This window comes from Saccostrea echinata, unplaced genomic scaffold (genome assembly GCF_033153115.1).
Source record: "Saccostrea echinata isolate AGI-Se365-2 ecotype Australia unplaced genomic scaffold, CSIRO_AGI_Sech_v1 ptg000029l, whole genome shotgun sequence".
Taxonomy (NCBI): Eukaryota; Metazoa; Mollusca; class Bivalvia; order Ostreida; family Ostreidae; genus Saccostrea; species Saccostrea echinata.
Window position 1 is genome coordinate 33,213,849 of NW_026889778.1, and position 18,976 is coordinate 33,232,824.

General features: G+C 32.1%; 1 protein-coding gene across 1 annotated transcript in view; it reads left to right on the plus strand.

The window, feature by feature from the left end:
- Nucleotides 1-18,976, plus strand: part of LOC133195840 (uncharacterized) — a 40,207-nt gene that overhangs the window by 7,691 nt on the left and 13,540 nt on the right. The window contains exons 3-13 of the mRNA XM_061331793.1: nucleotides 2,084-2,197; nucleotides 2,609-2,668; nucleotides 2,772-2,904; nucleotides 3,039-3,980; nucleotides 4,098-4,182; nucleotides 4,439-5,115; nucleotides 5,225-5,234; nucleotides 5,358-5,675; nucleotides 6,256-6,390; nucleotides 7,321-7,461; nucleotides 7,585-7,670. Of these exons, the coding sequence (XP_061187777.1) occupies nucleotides 2,084-2,197; nucleotides 2,609-2,668; nucleotides 2,772-2,904; nucleotides 3,039-3,980; nucleotides 4,098-4,182; nucleotides 4,439-5,115; nucleotides 5,225-5,234; nucleotides 5,358-5,675; nucleotides 6,256-6,390; nucleotides 7,321-7,461; nucleotides 7,585-7,670 (2,701 nt within the window). The remainder of the gene's footprint in view (nucleotides 1-2,083; nucleotides 2,198-2,608; nucleotides 2,669-2,771; nucleotides 2,905-3,038; nucleotides 3,981-4,097; nucleotides 4,183-4,438; nucleotides 5,116-5,224; nucleotides 5,235-5,357; nucleotides 5,676-6,255; nucleotides 6,391-7,320; nucleotides 7,462-7,584; nucleotides 7,671-18,976) is intronic.

The following is an 18,976-nucleotide window of genomic DNA, read 5'->3' on the forward strand; positions in this document are numbered from 1 at the left end:
TGATCAAAATTTATAATTAGCAAGTTATTCTTGATGATAAATACATACGTATATATATATGTTTTTGAAGTAAGATTCTAGCACTGTGTGTTTCTTCTTAGAAAGGTCTGAAATGTATAAAATCTATCTGATTTACAGTGTATACATCTAAAATTCAAATGATATTAAACTTAATGGCTGAGTTGACATACCTATTGCGAAGTTCTTTGCTCTGCGGGCTAGCTTTGGAAAATTAATAACTTTTTTTTTTCAAAGGTATCATATCATATTTATCCTATAATAAGATGTTTTCACACCTCAACCTTTATAGCCGGTAATGAAAAAGAAATTTAAACTGTGTGAAATAAATTCGATATCTCCTGATGGGAAAATAACCACTTCTTTTCATACAGCTATAAAATACAGCATAGAGAACACAGAGTTTAAAACTAAACACACAAGATGCAATGCACATGTTTGTTAGTTTAGAAAAACGTATTCGAATCTCTGTCAGAAAGTATTGAAAAACATAAATACGTAAAAAGTTCAGATTACTATCAAGTCAATAAACTGAATGCAGTTTAAAAGGATAAAAACCCTGATATTTAAAGCCAATGTAACCATGCGAAATAAAGACAGTTATACATGTAAAACCTCACTGGAAAACTGCCCTTGACTTCCCCAGATCAAAATAATAATTGGTGCTGTAGACTTTAATTTTTTACTTCTGTGCGTCAATACGCATACTCAATTTTCCGATTCTGTTTGTGACATTGAGAAGGGTGTTTCGTTTGAGGGTTCAAATTCCGGTTGGGAAATAACCAGACATGAAATTAATTAATTAAGTCGTACCAGAGATCACCACAGTGTTGACCGTGCTTCACGTTTTCTAACGTTTCACTGAAATTTTTTTGGTATGGAGAGGACAGTCTGTGTATTACCCGCGATAAATTCTAGAGACTTACATTCAACAAGAAGTTCTAGGGACTTACACTCAACTTTAAATTCTAGGGACTTGCATACAACAAAAGTGTTACTTCGGCGTTCAAATTCAGATTTATCGTTACTGGATTTGTACAAAAATACTTTAAGGAATAATGAACGGGAGGCAAGTAATCTCTCTCTCTCTCTCTCTTCTAAATTTCTTATTCATAGACCATTGGTAATAAAGTAACTGCATAGAATGGAACCATTTGTACATGAAGATGAAAGATGCTCCCATAAGGAGCGTTTTTTTTTTCATTATGCAGTTCTTTTAGATACATTTTAAACATGTGTGTACTTCTAACAATTTACTTTCAATACAATAATCATATTCCTCATGAAAAATTTAAATGGGAATTTAAAAAAAAAAGAATACGAGCTAATGATGGTTTCATTGAATAATTTTACTTCATTAAAAAGGATACTAACATCATAATAATATTAAGACAACGTAAAAAGAAGTCAATAAGATAAGGTTTACTTATAATTAAGAAATTTTAGGAGTTCACAAAGTAAAGAAAAATACACGGTCTTTTAAGAACAAAATCACTGAAAAAATAGTAGTAGAGAGGAGTTGTCGAAGGATAAAAGTAAAATAAAAACAGAGTCAATTCCAAATCATCTGTTTGATTAAGTACGGTTTTTCAAACAAGAAACGTTTTCTTGCATTTATTAAAAATAAATCAATATTTTTAAATATAGCCGTGTATCACCTAAAGTGGCAACCTAGTTTAAATGGATTCTAATAAAACAAGTCAACATCTTAAAGGCGCAATGTCCATAGAAAGTGTGTCTTTTTTATCAAAGGCGGCATGCAACGACAGTAAAAGTCTAGAGGCTGTTTTGATAAAAATTCTTGTAAATACTTTATTTATATATGAAATTTAATTTGAATTGTAAACATGTAAACGTCAAAAACATTTTTACACGCTCTCTAAAGTCAACACTACAACTAAAGAAATAAGTGCAAATTTGTATACTCTAAAGAAGACAAACACATGTTTGTCGAAAGATTAAGACAATGGCCTTTGTCTTAAAGTAATCAAGTTAAGCAAATTGAATGATTCAATTAAAGCACTTTCTGGAAATTTTGATTGACAAATGCCTTTGTCTGTTATAGAAATCTGGATACAACCCGAACACAGATGTACGCGCAAGGTACTCCGCCAAGTTTAGGAAAACCCCGGACCCATTCAAAAACAAACTCACAGCAGATTCCCCATATCTGACCAAGGTAATTTTCTCTCATTACATTATGGTTTGACCATACACATTCTGAGAGAGATATAATTTTTTTAATTTATCAATAAAAATAATTATCATACATTTACCCTTCTCTTTGGCTAATTTGTAGATTACTTAAGTCAATCATGTGTAAGATCGTACCTACAGTATACCAAAAATTGGAAAAAGTATCATATAATAATCATGGATTATTTTGATTGTTTATATTACCGTATATATGCAGTAACCCAACAAGAATCTGCCAATTAGTCAAAGAAAACGTTTGATTAAAAGAACTTGTTTACGGTGCAGATTTTATTTTTCATAATGGAAAGCATGTCAGAAAGGCACTATGACTATATGTATTTGTTGTATTTTGTATTGCGTCTTGTAAATTAAAGCGATTCTTATTTTTTTCCAGTCAACAGTAGAAGATTGTCTAAAATGTTTATTAAAAGTTCCACACAAAAGATGCGAATCGGTACGTTAACAAAAAGCAAATTGATTCTATGATTCTATTAAACTGTACTTTGAAAAATATAAGTAAATATTTGCCTGTATTATAAACCATCTTTTGGTTTTAGCACAAATACATCCGTGTGGGTGGAGGCTATCGCCATGGTTACTGGTACGTCAAATGCTTATTGGAAGAATTAGAACTACAGAGGCAGCGAGAGCTTATCCTCAAACAGCGGTTAGAATCTATCCGCGAAAAACGTAAGTGAAAGAGAACTTAAGATTAATAAAATTGTAACAATGGATATTCTGATAATGCTTAAGAAATAATATCTTTTAATTACTAATTATACTACATGTATATGATTAAACACTTACCTCGTATACGTTGACAGAGGTCAAGGCAGTGAAAACCTACATTCGAACAAAAAGTGGACGACTGGTGGAAAGGATCATTTTTCTGTCCGAAGAAGACTATGAAGCATTCAAGGAAGGTAAAAATGTGTCGGACATTCTTAAAAAGTACCTCTCTAAAGATGAAGCGCAAGGTTTGGAGTCATGGGACAAGGACGAGGTCAAGGCCATTAAAACATACGTCCGAACAAAAAGTGGACGACTTATTGAAAAACTTGTGTATGTTTCGAAGGAGGACTACGATGCTATTACCCAAGGTAAAGGCGATGCTAAGGCTCTTTTGAAGAAGTATGCTAAAGACGGAGAAGTGATTGAGGGTTGGGATGAAGCTAAAATGAAAACAATCAAAACATACGTACGAACTAAGAGTGGACGAATAATTGAGAAAACTATTATGATTTCACAAGAAGATTATGATGCTATGATTCGAGATGGAAAAGATCCAGCGGATATAATCAAGAAATATATGCCACTTGGGGATGGTGAAACACTGGAATCTTGGCAAAGTGCAGAGCCCATGAAAGCAATCAAAACCACAGTAAGAACAAAAAGTGGACGACTAATTGAGAAAACCATCTATGTCTCAGCAGACGATTATGAAAGACTTCAGAAAGGTGATGCAGATCTGAATGATATTCTCGGTAAATACATGGGTGAAGACGGAGGTAAAGTAGAAGGTTGGCAGAAAGCTGATCCAACGCCAATGAAAGTTGTGAAAACTTACATCAGGACAAAAAGTGGGCGTCTGATAGAAAAGCAGGTGCTACTAACAGAGGACGAGTACAAACAATTCATGGAATCAGGCGGAAATCCAGACTTCCTGAAGAAATTTATCCCACTGGAAAAAGGTGAAGTGATCGATTCCTGGGAGAAGGCGTCGACAGTGTATTCTGGTGGAGATGATGACCCTGAATTCAAAAATGGTATTTTAATTAAAATACTCAAGCTAGGCTTCCAGCACTCAACTTTTTATGTTGTTAGATTGACAAAATTTCTTATGTGTTAATAGTATAAGTTGCTGTGTTTTTTACATTTTGCAGCTAAGGAGGGCCAGCGAATCGTTGGAAAAGACGGGACGGTGTATGAAGTAGTGGTTGACCCCCTTACAGGGAAAAAGTACAAAAAGTAAGCAACGATCAATGTTTGAAATCGTTGTCGATCGAAGGTTTGAATGGACTGCAGTTATGTGAATATTTTCCTGCTTATTACTTTGAAATAAAATTCTGAAATCAATAAAGTATGCTCTGAAACTGTAAATCAAAGGATGAAAACTGCTATGAATCAATCAGTTTCCATCGACGTCCCTACTTATGTATATATAGGTTAGATGTATCACTGAAATTAGTGAAAAACTAATTGCTTCGTTCTTTTCAATTCATAGAAAAGTTGGCAAACAGTCAGACATTGACAGTGGTTTTGAGTCCATGCAGAAAGGAAAAGGAGGCAAAGGACGAAAGGGATTGGCCAAAGGAGAAATAGATCACAATGAAACAGCAGAAGAGAGACGTGCGCGAAAAATAGGGAAAAGGGACCCTGGAAGTGACAGTGAATATAGTTACAGAAGCGAGTACAGCGCGGGCGGTACAAGGCACGTCAGAAGAAGGCGCAAAAGAGCAGATGGAACACGCAGTGATAGTGAGTCATATCACAGTGATCAAGATGCTGATGGGGAGGCACGACGCAGGCGTAGAAGAAGAGAAAGAGAGCATGCTGGAAGTGCACATAGTTACTACAGTGTAACAAGCGAGGGAGGAACACGCCATGTGATGCGCAGGCGCAAAAGAGAGGATGGAACTTATAGTGATCCGGAATCTTACCACAGCGCTGACAGCTATGAGGAAGGTGGAAGAATGGCTGACAAAAAGAAGAAAGAAAAAGAGAAGAAGGAAAAAGAAAAATTAAGGAAAACGAAACAAAACAGAGGCGGTGAAGATAGTGACCATAGCTACTACAGCGAGACAAGTGAAGGTGGTACTAGAAGGACTTTTCGAAAAAAGAAAATCAGAGACGAAAAGGGTAACGTCATCGGGTACGCAAAGGCACAGGAATATGATGAAGGTGAGATCATAGAAGGTATTTGATACAAAGACATAAATGTTATTTTAATGAATTCTGAACAATATCTTTATTGACAATAGTTTGATGTGTGATTTTCTATCTTTTGCAGATGAAATAAGGTAAGTAATAATTTCCTTTAAATTTCGATTCAATTTTCAATATCATCGAATTCAACTGGTTTTTAATAAAAAAAAATAAAAATAAAAAAATACTGTACATTCAAGAACTATTTTGTTTAATAGTTTATATTCGGAGATATCAGACGGGAAAGGCGGGAAAATCCGAGTGAAAAAGGAAAATCCAAACAGCAAGAAAGCAAAGGCTAAAGCAGCTGCCAAGGAAGCAGCAAAAGCTAAACTGAAAGCCAAACTGGGGAAGGATTATGAACCCGTTTTTAGTGATTGTACCACAGACGACGATGATGTGGATTTAGAAAATATGACAGAGGAAGAAAAGAAAGCTTACTTTGAAGCCAAAGCTAAACGAGCGGCGGAAAGAGAAAAGCGGAGAAGGGAGAAATATGGAGACAAATATGACGAAATGATGGCCAAGCACCAGGAGTAAGTGGTTCTTAGAGATTTTACTTACAGTGTTTCCTATATATTTACCTTTCCTCTTTATTAATGAAATTGAATTTTTATTTAATTTTGTATTTCGCTAAATGTGCTTTGATGTTTTATCAGTCATCAATTATATTTGAGGATTTTATTGATATTCCCCCTCAGCCTTTCTTAGCAAGAAATTGCTTGCCTCTAATTGCCATCGTTTTGGTGCTCTTTGTAAAGACATTTTAGTTACTTTTAAAGTCTTATCTTTAATTATTTTACGTGTCTTTATTCTTAATAACAGACGTCGTTGACTCAATTCTTTTGAACAAACTTTAGCCCATCTTATCTTTTATGGCGGTATTCTAAATGTGTCTTATACTCAATTAAATCTTTAAAAATCGGTACAGGATTTAAACTTCAAATATTGCATAAATCATGCATTAGGACATTTTTTGATAAAATGATAAAACTTGTTTGCAATCCTACAACAATTCAAAAGAGCATCTGATGTAAATTTCTATGCATGCAGTTCCCTTTGAATCGCTTAAAAAGTTGACCTGAGAAATTTAGAAATTTTATATGTAATTTACAGACAAAAGAAATTGCTGGAGAAAGAAAAGAAGAAAGCAGCTAAGCTGGCAGAATTACGAGAGAAGGGATTGATAAGTCCATCGTCCGACTGGACAATAGATTCAGATACAGGAGAACCACTCAGGAAAAAGGCCAAGTATGCCAAAGACCACAACAAAGGGTCTTTAACTGCTTTGGGTTGCTAAATTCAGAATGTGTCATTAGGACAACAAAGGACGACCTACCAGACGTCCACATGATAACCTAGTTATTTTAATCTGTCTTAAAAGCAGTGTCACAAATGCAGAAATGCCATTAATCGTATGATTTTGACAACTACATAAAATAGCATTTGTTTATTTCCTTCGTATTTATAGCTTCTTAATTTCTTAAATTGATGTATATTCAACTCTTGTAAGCCAACTCATTAATCACGTGAATAATACAATATTTAAAAAAATGGCATTATGAAGCTCTGTATGTTGAGTAGATTTAAAAACATTTATTATTTAATATCATCAGTTTTAACTATCCCTTACTGAAATAGAAAAATTCAACACTTCTCATTGCAATGAGTTTATTTTTTTCAATTCTACTAATCAGTTTTCCCCTTTATGATATTCTTTATTGCTATATATAACAGTGGGAATTCATGAAAACAAGCATCATGAAATAGAATTATGTAACATTAAATCATTAATAAGTATTTATTACGGGTCTCCAGAAGACTGTATCACGATATGAAATGAGAGTTTAAAACAATCTCCATGAGTATGGATTTGCATTAACAAACAAACTAGCGTTTACATTTAAAAAAAATGATTACGTAAACTTAAATATTTTTCTCATTTAATTTTTTTTTCGACTTTCTTTCATGAATTATATAAAGTAAGTGCGTTATAGTTTCTAGCATGTTAAAGAAACTTGTGTTTTTTGTATACATTCATCTAAAACATATCAAAAAATGAGAATATTATTATCTTTTTCCTTTGCATACATTGTATTAACATATTTTGGGGTATGCATGCTTTCTTTCTAAAACAGGGGTCTGAGCTACAACAATTACATAGTATTTTTTATGTTACAGAGAAAAGGTCAAACAGGAGAGGCAAAAACAAATGAAAATGAAGAAGTTACAAGAGGCGAGAGAAAAAGGTCTGATAAGTCCTTCCTCTGACTGGACGCTGGACTCGGATGGGGAACCAGCAAGAAGATCGGAACTAGTCAAGTATGCTCTGTTATTGTTTTTTTCTTCTTTTAATTTTAGATGTATAAGTAGGTGATTTTGAAGATGAATACAAATAAAGAATATATTTCTGAAAATTCTATATGCAAAGAGTCATTATTTTAGACAAGGTAAACGTCCTCCTCCCGAGAAAGGAAAAGGGAAGAAAAAAGGCAAGGATGGAAACGAGGCTGATGATGAAAGTGAAGAAGGTAAGAAGGTCTACGATACTGAATGTCATTGCTGGAAGGGAAACAATTTAGTAAAGTTTACTGGTTCATTTGTTTCATGCAATTCAGAAAAACTGATTTATTCTGGAAAATTTTAAATAAATTGACATGTGTATTGTGTATGTAATAATTAACATACTAGTTAATAGTATTGTCATTGTTAAAAAGTGAATGCAATCAATTCATTTCTCAATTGTTGTTGCATGTAATTGATTGTGAGACAAATATTAGTATAAGTATTTTTATCAACTTAAGGTCAGACAAAACGTTCCTCATTTATATTTAATTTTTCCTAATAACTCAAGAAAAAAAGTATTGCTACTTCAAAAAGTTTCCTGTAAAATAGTGTGGTACATTACAAAGCAAGATACCAGAGGATGGTATTTCCTTTATATTCGGTTTGGATGTAACTGTAATTGCTGATATCATAATTATTAGCGTTTATAACATTTAAGACAATTTTGAAAACAATTTAGAAATCCCAAAAATATTCATAATTATAAATATTTTTGGCGTGTTACAAAGAGATACAAAATCAGATATTCGAGGAACGTATCATCAGACGTTAATAATGTATGAACCTAGATTGTCAAGATGTTAGACCATACTACCTGAAAGGCGTAAAACTTGAATATGAATTGAAATATATTCAGACATTATCCAAACATACAAACAATGATAATTCTAAAGAGGCGGTGAATATTTAGTAATGTTAAGATAGTAAGGGAAAATGTCATCCCGGCCTGATTGAATTTCGCTGCTCATGATGGGATGGACGGTTTTTTCAAAGAAGCACCGATATTACCTGGAAAAGTTCGTGTGTAAGTTATAAACAAGATCAGTTGAAGTGTTTGCCTTCCCGATTTGATGTGTTCCCATCAGCACCCTCTCGTGGCGAAACCTTTCATTTCCGGTCTCCAACAAAAGATGTAACACTCTTTTGTCTAATACTTAACGCATAACGGAGCTGTCTAACTTTACACTCCTTTAAATCTGGTTTTTGCCGTGTAATTGTATGAGCAACAAATATACACACAAATAACAATGTATTTTTGTGTTTTATTATATACACAAAAGCTACTCACAGTTTTTCTGCACCTTTTTTCGGCAATACTGCATGGCGTTTCTTATCACCAATCACATTACTCTCTTGCTATACCTTTATGCTGAAATTACAGAGAGAAATACTTTGAAAAATTTGTAAGCGCAGTAACATCAAATTAAGATTCTTTTTTTTTTTTTGGCTTTTATTGTGAAATAATATGTCTAAATATGCATATGACTGTTACAGAAATTGTTGATCCTGTTACTGGAAAAGTCATCAAAAAGAAAGGGAACAAAGGCCGAGATGATGAGTTTGACTACGTATGTATAAAGTATTAGATTCCTATTGTTTCCTTGTGTCACTATTATTATCTTTAGTGATTTTAAGTTCATGTTCTTAAATTATCACTAAAGCCATTACATTCTGTAGGAATATGACGACAAAGGCAGAATCATCAGAAAGACTCGTCGAAATCCAAAAGTAAGTTATCCTGCTATGCAGAAATTCTCAATCTACTTTTTATTATAATAGCTTTTCCGGTACGCTTTTCTAAACATTAAGTAATGGACAATCAGATCTCACTTCTATATTATCTATTTTTAGCCTGGTGATAATGACGGATCTGACTATGAGTATGAATATGGTGAGTGTAATATCAAATAGATTTTAACGGTAAAACTATAGATACTCAGTGTAAAGGTAGGATTGAACTGTTTGGTTGATTCTGACATTTTCTTCTACAGATGAGGATGGGAATATGAAAGTAGTCAAGAAGAAGGGGGGAAAAGTTGTTGGTAAGTGACATTTCCCGTCAAATAAACATTCTTAAGGACAGATGATACAAACAAAAAAATGGATGCCTGGATTGGTATATATTTCCGAGCCTATTTTGATTGTAAATCATGCGAATAATAGATTTCAAAAATATTAAGGAATTGTAAACTTTCTATGATGTTAAAAATTCTATCTTTCTGCAACCATCCTTATTAATCTGTACAACTTTTTGTCACTTTAAATCCTATTATTGTGAAACTTTAAATGAAGAATTAAAATCTATGCGGTTAAACTTGTTCATTTTACTGAGATGAACATTTAAGTTGTTATTTTCATGATTTTTGATAAAAGTTTGTTTGTATCATCTGTCATTAAGGTCAATTCAATCATCGTTATAATAGTTTAATCAAAATTATGACAGTCAATTAACAACAACCATGAAGTGTACTGAATTTGAATTATAAGTAAATGTATTACAATGACTGAATCTGCGAACATAGTGAAATTTGTTATCAAATTATTATTAAGCTTGATTACAGTATTACCTATGTCTCATTACTGTTTACTAAGTAGTGCTTTATATATTGCTCAGATCCCGATTACTCCGACGAGGAGCAGTTTGAGGTTGGAGCAGACGGCAAGATTAGACTAAAGGGCGGGAAAAAGAAGATCAACCTAGACAAGCTTACTGACGAAGATCTGAGACGTCTGGGTATAGACCCGACCCTGTCAAAGGCAGAAATCGCCAGAAAACTAAAGGTGAGCATAGCAGGTTTATATAAGAAAAAATAACAGTGATATAGAAGATACAAAGATATTCTAAAAAATAAACGAAAGATAAAAAAGAATTGCAATTGAAAAAAAAATTCACGACAGAATAATATCCTCAAAACTACAACATTACAATTTTCACAAAACGACCCCTTGTAGGACATAAAAGGCTTGGCCTCTGCATATTTTATTTCTATAGATATTTAGAAAACGAATGTTACATTTCTCTTGTTAAACAAAATGTGTTCAAAATCACTAGGGCCAACATTTTTTTTATTAAATGATTTACGGGAGCGCCGACTGCGATTTTGGCTAAAACAAAATAAAAATAAAAGTCCCATTTGTTAATTTTATTTTTAAATTTCCCGCCGATCGTCAATGCAAGTGCACTAAGAAAATAAAAAATATGTGCAAATAAGTCGGCAATTCTGATTGGCTGCTTTATTGAAAGCCATTATTATCATCCAATCAATTTACGTCTGTTATCAATTGTTTCGAAAGTGTATAAAACGTGCCAACATGGATGCAGAAATGTCAATTTTTACAAAAGTTGAGAATACTTCGTCTTTATACACGATAGTTTTTCAAAGTCAACCATAGCTAACAGGAAAATCAATTTGAGTATGTCCGATAACGAAGTTAAGTTGGAGTTAAAAGGAAATAAAAGAAATGATCAGCCTAATTTTATCAGAGGACTGTCACTTTCGCTGTGGGTACCGTCTTTTACAAATTTGATACCTTTGATGAACGTGATAAAAGAATGGAAATTAAAAATATACGTTCGAAATTTGTGAAGAATAAAATGTGACATATCTAATTTGCATGTATATCCAAGAAACGTTTTCAAACTTGTAACATTTTAAAAAGATCATATGCAGCACTGTACGGACTAGAAATTCATAAGTATTTTGATGTGTGTTGAATAGTTGTAGATATAAACAGACACTGCAAACAAAACGGTATTTAATGTGTTAATACTGTCAAGCTTTCAGATGTTTGTTAATATGCATAAACATATGCTGTATTGTAAAATACAGGTTTAATTCATGATTCTGAGTTTTATATTATGTTGAGATTCTCTTTATAAGAACATTTTTCATTTTTGATTCGTTGGTTCATGATTTTTTTTCAGCACTTTGAGAAAAGTGAGGTTCTCAATCTCATTATAAACTTTTTTCTTTGGTGATCTTGTTGTGGTCATGATTAATATTTTGATAAGAACATGAAGACATTCCTTAGATTTTCCCCATTTCTCATAAGGGTTTAATAGTCTACTTTAATTTTTGTGTTGCGGTTATCATATTTTAAGCTCCACACCGTATATATGGCAATTTTTATCGAATAAATGAAAATAAAAAATCAAACACTTTTTCCAATTTTATTTTTATTTATCCCCCCCCCCCCCGACCCAAATTTTCAAAAAAAAAAATTCCCGTAAATCATTTAATAAAAAAATGTTGGCCTAGGGCTTTCATTTGATATCAAGATATATAGGCTGACTTCTCAAATAAGGGGTTCGATAATCATTCAGAGAACATTTAATTCTTTGCAAATAAATAGCATGTGAATTCATTATTATAGTGCCATATGTTGCAATATGAAAAGGTGCTACTTAATCCGTAATGTTATTCATCAAAATACCCGAATTACATCATTGCAGTACAAAAACATTATAAATAATTGCTATTGCAATTAGTGTAAGCAGATATATTTTTACATTGATCGATTAATAACTTCTTTTAGGAAAAATTTGGCGATGATATTGATATAACAGCCGGTAAAAAGAAAATCGGGACCAAACATGCAGACGACTACTCCAGTGACGCCGATACAGATGACCTCGCCAATGACAGTGACCTTGATGTGGAAACTTGTAGGTTAAATTAGGATATACGATTCTTTAACTATGAAAGGGTTCTTTAAACTCTTCTTTCTCATCTTACTTTGAATAATAGAAACATTAATATAAAGGCAGTCATTAATGCACTGAATAGTTTGTCTATACAGTCATTTAAATGTCTTAGTTTAATTTAATAATACAAATGTCAATATCTGTGTATTCAACAACATTAGATGTCTATCATGAATGCTATGTACGAACAATACTCAGCTATGCTCTCTTTTGAGCACCGAAAAGATGTTACACATATGGGTCGAATTGCATTATGGTAAGGAATGAAGAAAAGTGATACACATTAAAGCTTAGTGAGAATTTATTATCAATATTATATCATTATATAGTGGGATTTATAAGTTAGTGTTTATATTCCTTTTCTGGTTATACCAGCTGGTTACTAGTTTTCGAACATTATTTCTCTTGAGTATGACAAATAGTTCTAAAAATCCTTTAAAACATGTTTCCTTAAACATATCGAGTATATATACATGTATAGAGCAAGTGTAATAGTCAAAAGCGCGATTAGCTTAAATGGCAATTTCCAAATAATTTACGGGTGCTGTACCAATTCTTTGACATAAATGTGGATTTTCCCCGGATAGCTTTGCAAGTGATTTTTTTCACTGGTTCACAAAAAAAGAAAGTTAAAAAAATAAGGCAGTTTACTTTCTGAAACTCGTGTATCGAGGGAATATCTAGTGTGTACTTTGAAATGAAAACCCTCATCTGACACTATTTGACATAAATTTCTGTTTGTTTTTTATTATGAATATTAATGAAAGCGTTGGGGCAAGAACATCGTCGAAACTTAGTGCGCGGTCTGAAAAACTTTTTTTTTTGAAGATTGTTTGTTATATTTTAAATTCTGTTGAACTGTCCGAGAACAAGTCCGAGTGGCTAATAAAAGCATTTGATCTTTCACATATGACCGAAAGTGCAGTTTATTTCACTCTTGACTGTGACGTCACAGATTAACAAAATCTTGGTGACTCAAACTACACAATTCTGTTGCTATTAGATGTAATACAAAAGTTAGTGTCTAGACCCTTAAGAAAAAAACGAAACGCTTAATAAAGCTAATCCCAGAAGTAGTTGCACTGCAGTACGATTATCAATCCTACAGTGTAGAAATCGGATTAGGTGAAATTAAAGATATTTTTTTCAAATCACAGACGTCAAATACTGTGCAAAGTTAAATGACTATTCATTTCTGAACACACAATCAGTTAGGTTTACTCTAAGTATCCCTGAAAGGACTTAATGCTTGGCATTTTCATGTGAAGAAAAGTACCAGTTAGACTAAATTCATTGAAAATTAGCAATAGACAGCACGTAACAAGCAAAATGAGTCTTCAAAGTAAAAGGAGTGCTTACAGAAGAAAAAAGAAGAATGTAATGAATTTTGTTGTATATTTTGATACGAGTCAATCCTCGTCTGCTGTTTCTACAGTGACTGGTACAAAGCGAGTCAATGTGAAGCTGAAGAAAGGGGGACAGGAACTGATAGAACACATGAAGAAGATCATCGCACACTCCGACATTAAAGGCGACTATAATAGAATGGACGAAACAGGTCTGTCCAATATCTTAATGCCAAACAATTTTTATGGGCATTCTGTGCCTCATTTAAATAAAAAAATGTTAGACTGGCTGTAACTGTGATATTAAATGGTATTTTTATCCTTCTGTTTTCAAGCATAGCAACTGCCTTGAAAAAATTCTACTTGCCCTTAAGTTCCTTTCAAATAGAAATTGAATTGGCACTGAATTGTACACCATCATTTTTAATTTAGTGTTTGCCAGAATTAAATAATTTAAAAGCACTTGCTTTATAAAAATTATATTGAATTAAATTTAAAAAAAAACAACAACAAAAAAAAAAAAAAAAAAAAAAAACAACAGATAAACGTAGGTACTGTGAAATCATGGTTCTCTAGGGTTTAATTTTCCTGAATTTTGTGCGTTAAATACTCTCGTCCAGGAATTAACAGTCTGAATATTTGTAGTTAAACTACAATCAATTATAAAATTAGATCTTTGTCTACAAAATTGTATTCCCACAAACGGTTAAATTAAAAGCTGTCCAGAAAATGAGAACCAAATTGAAATGATTGGACAGCATATAATTTTGATCATTATGTGTACTATCGGAAGGATAATGAGATATGGTATCTTTTGAGGATAATGAGATATGGTACCTTTTGAGGATAATGAGATATGGTATCTTTTGATCTTACAGGAGACATCGACTTTGTGAATCACTACAGACTCGTAGAAAACCATAAAATAGACGGCTACGCCCGGGCTTTTGTAGTAGAAGATGGCGACTGGGATACAGTGTTAAGTTATAAGGTGTGACTTTATTTGACTTCTTGAAGAAGTACTAAAAACTAACACTGAAAGATGTGAGACCAAACTAGCGCTGAAATGGGTTAGACTTTTTATAGAAAATCAAAAAAAAAAAAAAAAAAAAAAAAAATCATTGAGCTGGAGATTTAATGAGAAAAACACCTTCTTAATGCATTTAAACTAAGGGTTACCTGTCCTACAAAATCTTATTTAAATAACCACAGAATTGGATGCATTTTAAGTTGACTGCAGTGGGTGATTTTAAGTTTTAATGCACTTGTATATGTAGTTTATAGAGTATGTTTATTTGTTTAGATGTGCACCTCTTCTGCGTTGTCGTATAAGAGATGCTTTAATTTAATTGATAAAGCCTATGAATGATTATTATTTATTCCTACAGAATTGAGAAGTAATAAAATAAACAGTAAATTAAGATATATCTCAGGTGATACACTTCATCTCTAAAACTTTTCTACATATTTCCTATATTCTATATATGTGAAGTTGAAATTAAAAAGTTAAATCTGTTAAAACCTGTAAAGTATAAACATGCGCAGTCAAAGTTGTTCATCTATTTCAACAGGAATCTCGAACTGCATTAGAAGGAGTGCCTAGTATTCAGCAGATTTCAAATAAACAGTTGGAATACGTTCTTAAGGTGTGTACTTGAACAATGTCAAGCTGTGATCAGACTTGTACAAACTATTCTATAGAGACTAAAGGGTGTGTACGTAAAAAAAACTAGTTCATTCAATCAAAACAGGAAATAAATATGTTTACAAAGTAGTTTTCAAATTTTAAAAAATTGAAATTAAAAGATTTTGAACAAACAATATGTATAAGGGCTCTATTTGTACGTCATCAGCATTGCAGTTTATAACCATTATTTCTTTCTTGTATAGGTTCTCAATCTTGACGATGCATCTCAAGTAACATTTCGAATGTTTGCAGTCGTATCGGCACTATGCGAGCGTGTCACTTCAATGGAGTATGTGTGTTCTTATTTTTGTAACAGAGAAAATATTAAACTATTGTATATGACAATGAAACACAATCTTTGAGAAAACAAGGTACGAATATGAATAATTTTACCAAGTCAAATTAATTTTCCTTGCAGCCCGCTTAGTAAACATTTACTAGAGATCTGTGATCTAATCGACATTCAAAGGAAGATGGAGCTTTATAAATCTATGTACTACTGCAACATTGAATCTGACAGGGATACCAACTTCATAAAGGCAGACTCCCTACGCATAGAGCTCATTGCTGGCGGCTTAAACTGGAAACAACAAGAGTTCATCATGGAGCGGTTACAACCAAATATATTCATGGAGGTATAATGGTTGCATATTCTATAAGAAATTATTTCTTCTGTAATTTTTTTAAAGGACAACAAGCATGTGTTCAAGACACAATTGAACCCAAACTTTAAAAAGGCAAACCTGTCAATCTGATATTTATATACCACTTGAACATATTTTACATAAAATGACTAAGTTCAACAACGTTTTTTTTTCTGAATAATGATAAAAAAAAATTGAAGTCCAAGTATCATTGTACATCTCAAATATGATTGTTCTGCAATTATAACTAGTCTATCTGGAAAACTGTTGGAAGAATTATGCAGACAAAAAATGTACCCTATAACAATATTTTGCATAAAAATTACTAAGGTCGACAACTGGTATTTTCAGAATAACGATCAAATATGAAATTCCCCATATCATGGATTGCTCTATGATCTAAAAAACTTTCTATGTTAAAAACTAATAACGAATAAAGGTCAAAATTTGAAGCCCTTCACCGGTATATGGTGACGTCTCTATATGAGTGAAAAATTCTCGAATGGGACGTAAAACCTACAATCAATCAATCAACCATACATGGCTTTAGAATATACATGCATCATGATGACAAGTGATAAATGCATACAAATTTACTGAAGATATTTGACCATGTTAACTAAAATACGAAAAGGTTAATTGGTGATTTTAAAATAAAGACTACAAATACCAAATGTTTATTTGAACATTAAAATTTGTTAGGGTATCAAAACATACCTTTCATCCAACTTTGATCATATACAAGTTTTATTCACCAATGTTGAGAAAATACAGAAGTAGTAGTTAAACTATATAATTCCTTTTGACATTGCAGGTATCATTTTTGGATTATTTAGTGTATGTACCATTGTTCTTGTCCATGCATGACAATATATGTGAGAATCCTCTTGATATGTCAGACACAAAATTTGATAAAAAGCTTCGAAAACCCTCTGGATCGTACCGTCAGAGGGATATGAATCCACCCGATCAACCCCTGAAAAAGACGTCAACCTTTCAATTAAAGAAACAAGCACAGGATCTGATTGAGGGAAGGATAAACAAGGAGCAATTAACTAAAGAGAAAGTGGAACTTTTGAATAAGTATGCAACGTATGTACATTGAGCGGCCTGAAGTAACCCGCTTTTGTGTCTTTGAATAACCAATCAATGATTAAGGAACAGGAAAGAGGAAGCATTAATTTTTAATTTTTTTAGGTGTAAGCTATGATAAACTTTTCAATGAAAATTTTCCACTTTTATTTGCATCTTTTCTTGATTTCAATAGTACTGATAATTCTTGTTTTCATGATATCCTTTAGAACTTAAATGTTATTATATGTTTAAACATAATATCTTTCAAATATAAATATCAGAAACATGGTCTTGAGCCTAACAAGCTATTTAGCAGAATATTTCGTTTTCTCTGAGTCACACTTCCTGTAAGAAAAAAAGTATTCTGCTTTAAGCATGTAATAGATTCCTTCCATTTAAGGACAGGTGATACATTTTTTTTCAAAAATCATGAAAAAGAAAACTAAAGTCATGTTTCTAGCGGTAAAAGGAATAAGTTTAACCGTATAGATTTTTATTTATTATTCAGAATTTCACAATTATCTGATTTAAAGTGACAAAATTTTGTATAGATTAATAAGGATAGTTGTAGATGGTAGACTTTTGAACATCACAGAATACAATTTCTTAATATTTGAAAAATTACATATTCCTATCATTCACAACCAGAATAGATCCAAAAATATGTATTAATCCGGACATCCATTTTTGTATCATCTGTTCTTACTAAATTCTGTAGAATTTCAATCTTGGTAAACAATTTAGGACAGCTTGGTTAACGCGTAGTTTTTAAAATATGTGTCAGATCATACTAATGATGAGCAGTACGTTTTCTTTCACTGTCCACTAACATACAAACACACAAGGAATTCATCGTCATTATTGAAAATGTCTTTTATTTCTTACGTTTTACTTTAAATTTCTGAATCTGTTAAGTTTGCACGCATTACATGTATGAAATTTAAATATTCAAGTCATATGTGTTTATTTGTTAATTAAAGAGTTTGCTGTAAATTTACATACTTCATTTCAGCTTGTTTTGTCTCTATAAATTGAAAACAAATTTATAAAAACACTGCATGCATGCAAGTTTTAGGAGGATAAATGCTATTTGAACATTAATGATATTGAATTATGCTATAATGGCTTATTTACAAAGCATGCAAAACGCAATATAACATTTAATATTAAATTTGATTTTGATGATTTTGAGAATTATAGCATGAATTATGAATTCAAAAAGAAATTATTCAATTGATTGTTACCATAATTAAAAAAAATATATATTCCTTTTAATAGTAAACTGGTTGGAAGTATAACTTCATATAAAATTAATTCCAATTCTTCATTCGTTCAGAAAACTTGAATCACTTATCGCTTAACAAAGCAATATATTACAAAATCTGTGACTTTCATTTATAGAGATAATTCAAGCATATCGCCAAACAAACAAACGCAGTAAGTAGCTGAAGTGAAGTATGAACATATAAGTCTGGAAGTAAATGGACCTAATTAATTAAGATTTGTCCTTTTAACACTTCTATTTCATTATATCGATGTTTTTACTTTAAGAAAAACTTAAGTTATCTATTTCTTATTATACGACTATTAACATTTTCATGTTTACAGTTTACCCAACATCTTTGAAGAAAAAACTGTTGTTAAACCACAGGAGACGCCTCAGCCAGCGCTGGTCTACTGAAGAAATACGTCCCAGTCCTAGTGGACATCTCTCTGGCATAATCTGCTGTCATTCCATTGTTTTACATGAGACTGTCTTTCACATGACTATATGTACAAATCAGCAAATTAACATATTGTCAGATCTATACATTGTTTAATTTTGTTGCATTTTCTAGATTTATCCCTCTGTATGAAACATTTCGTTTTCTACAACGAAAAAAAAATCATTCTCATTTATCTATGAATGTATTAGGTTTGCATAAACGAAATAAATTATTAAATGTAAATTTCTATTGGGTAGATATGCCCTGAATTATTGTGCGTAAAGTTAAAGAGGTTATTGTGTGCCAAAGATTTCTAAATATTTTTTTAG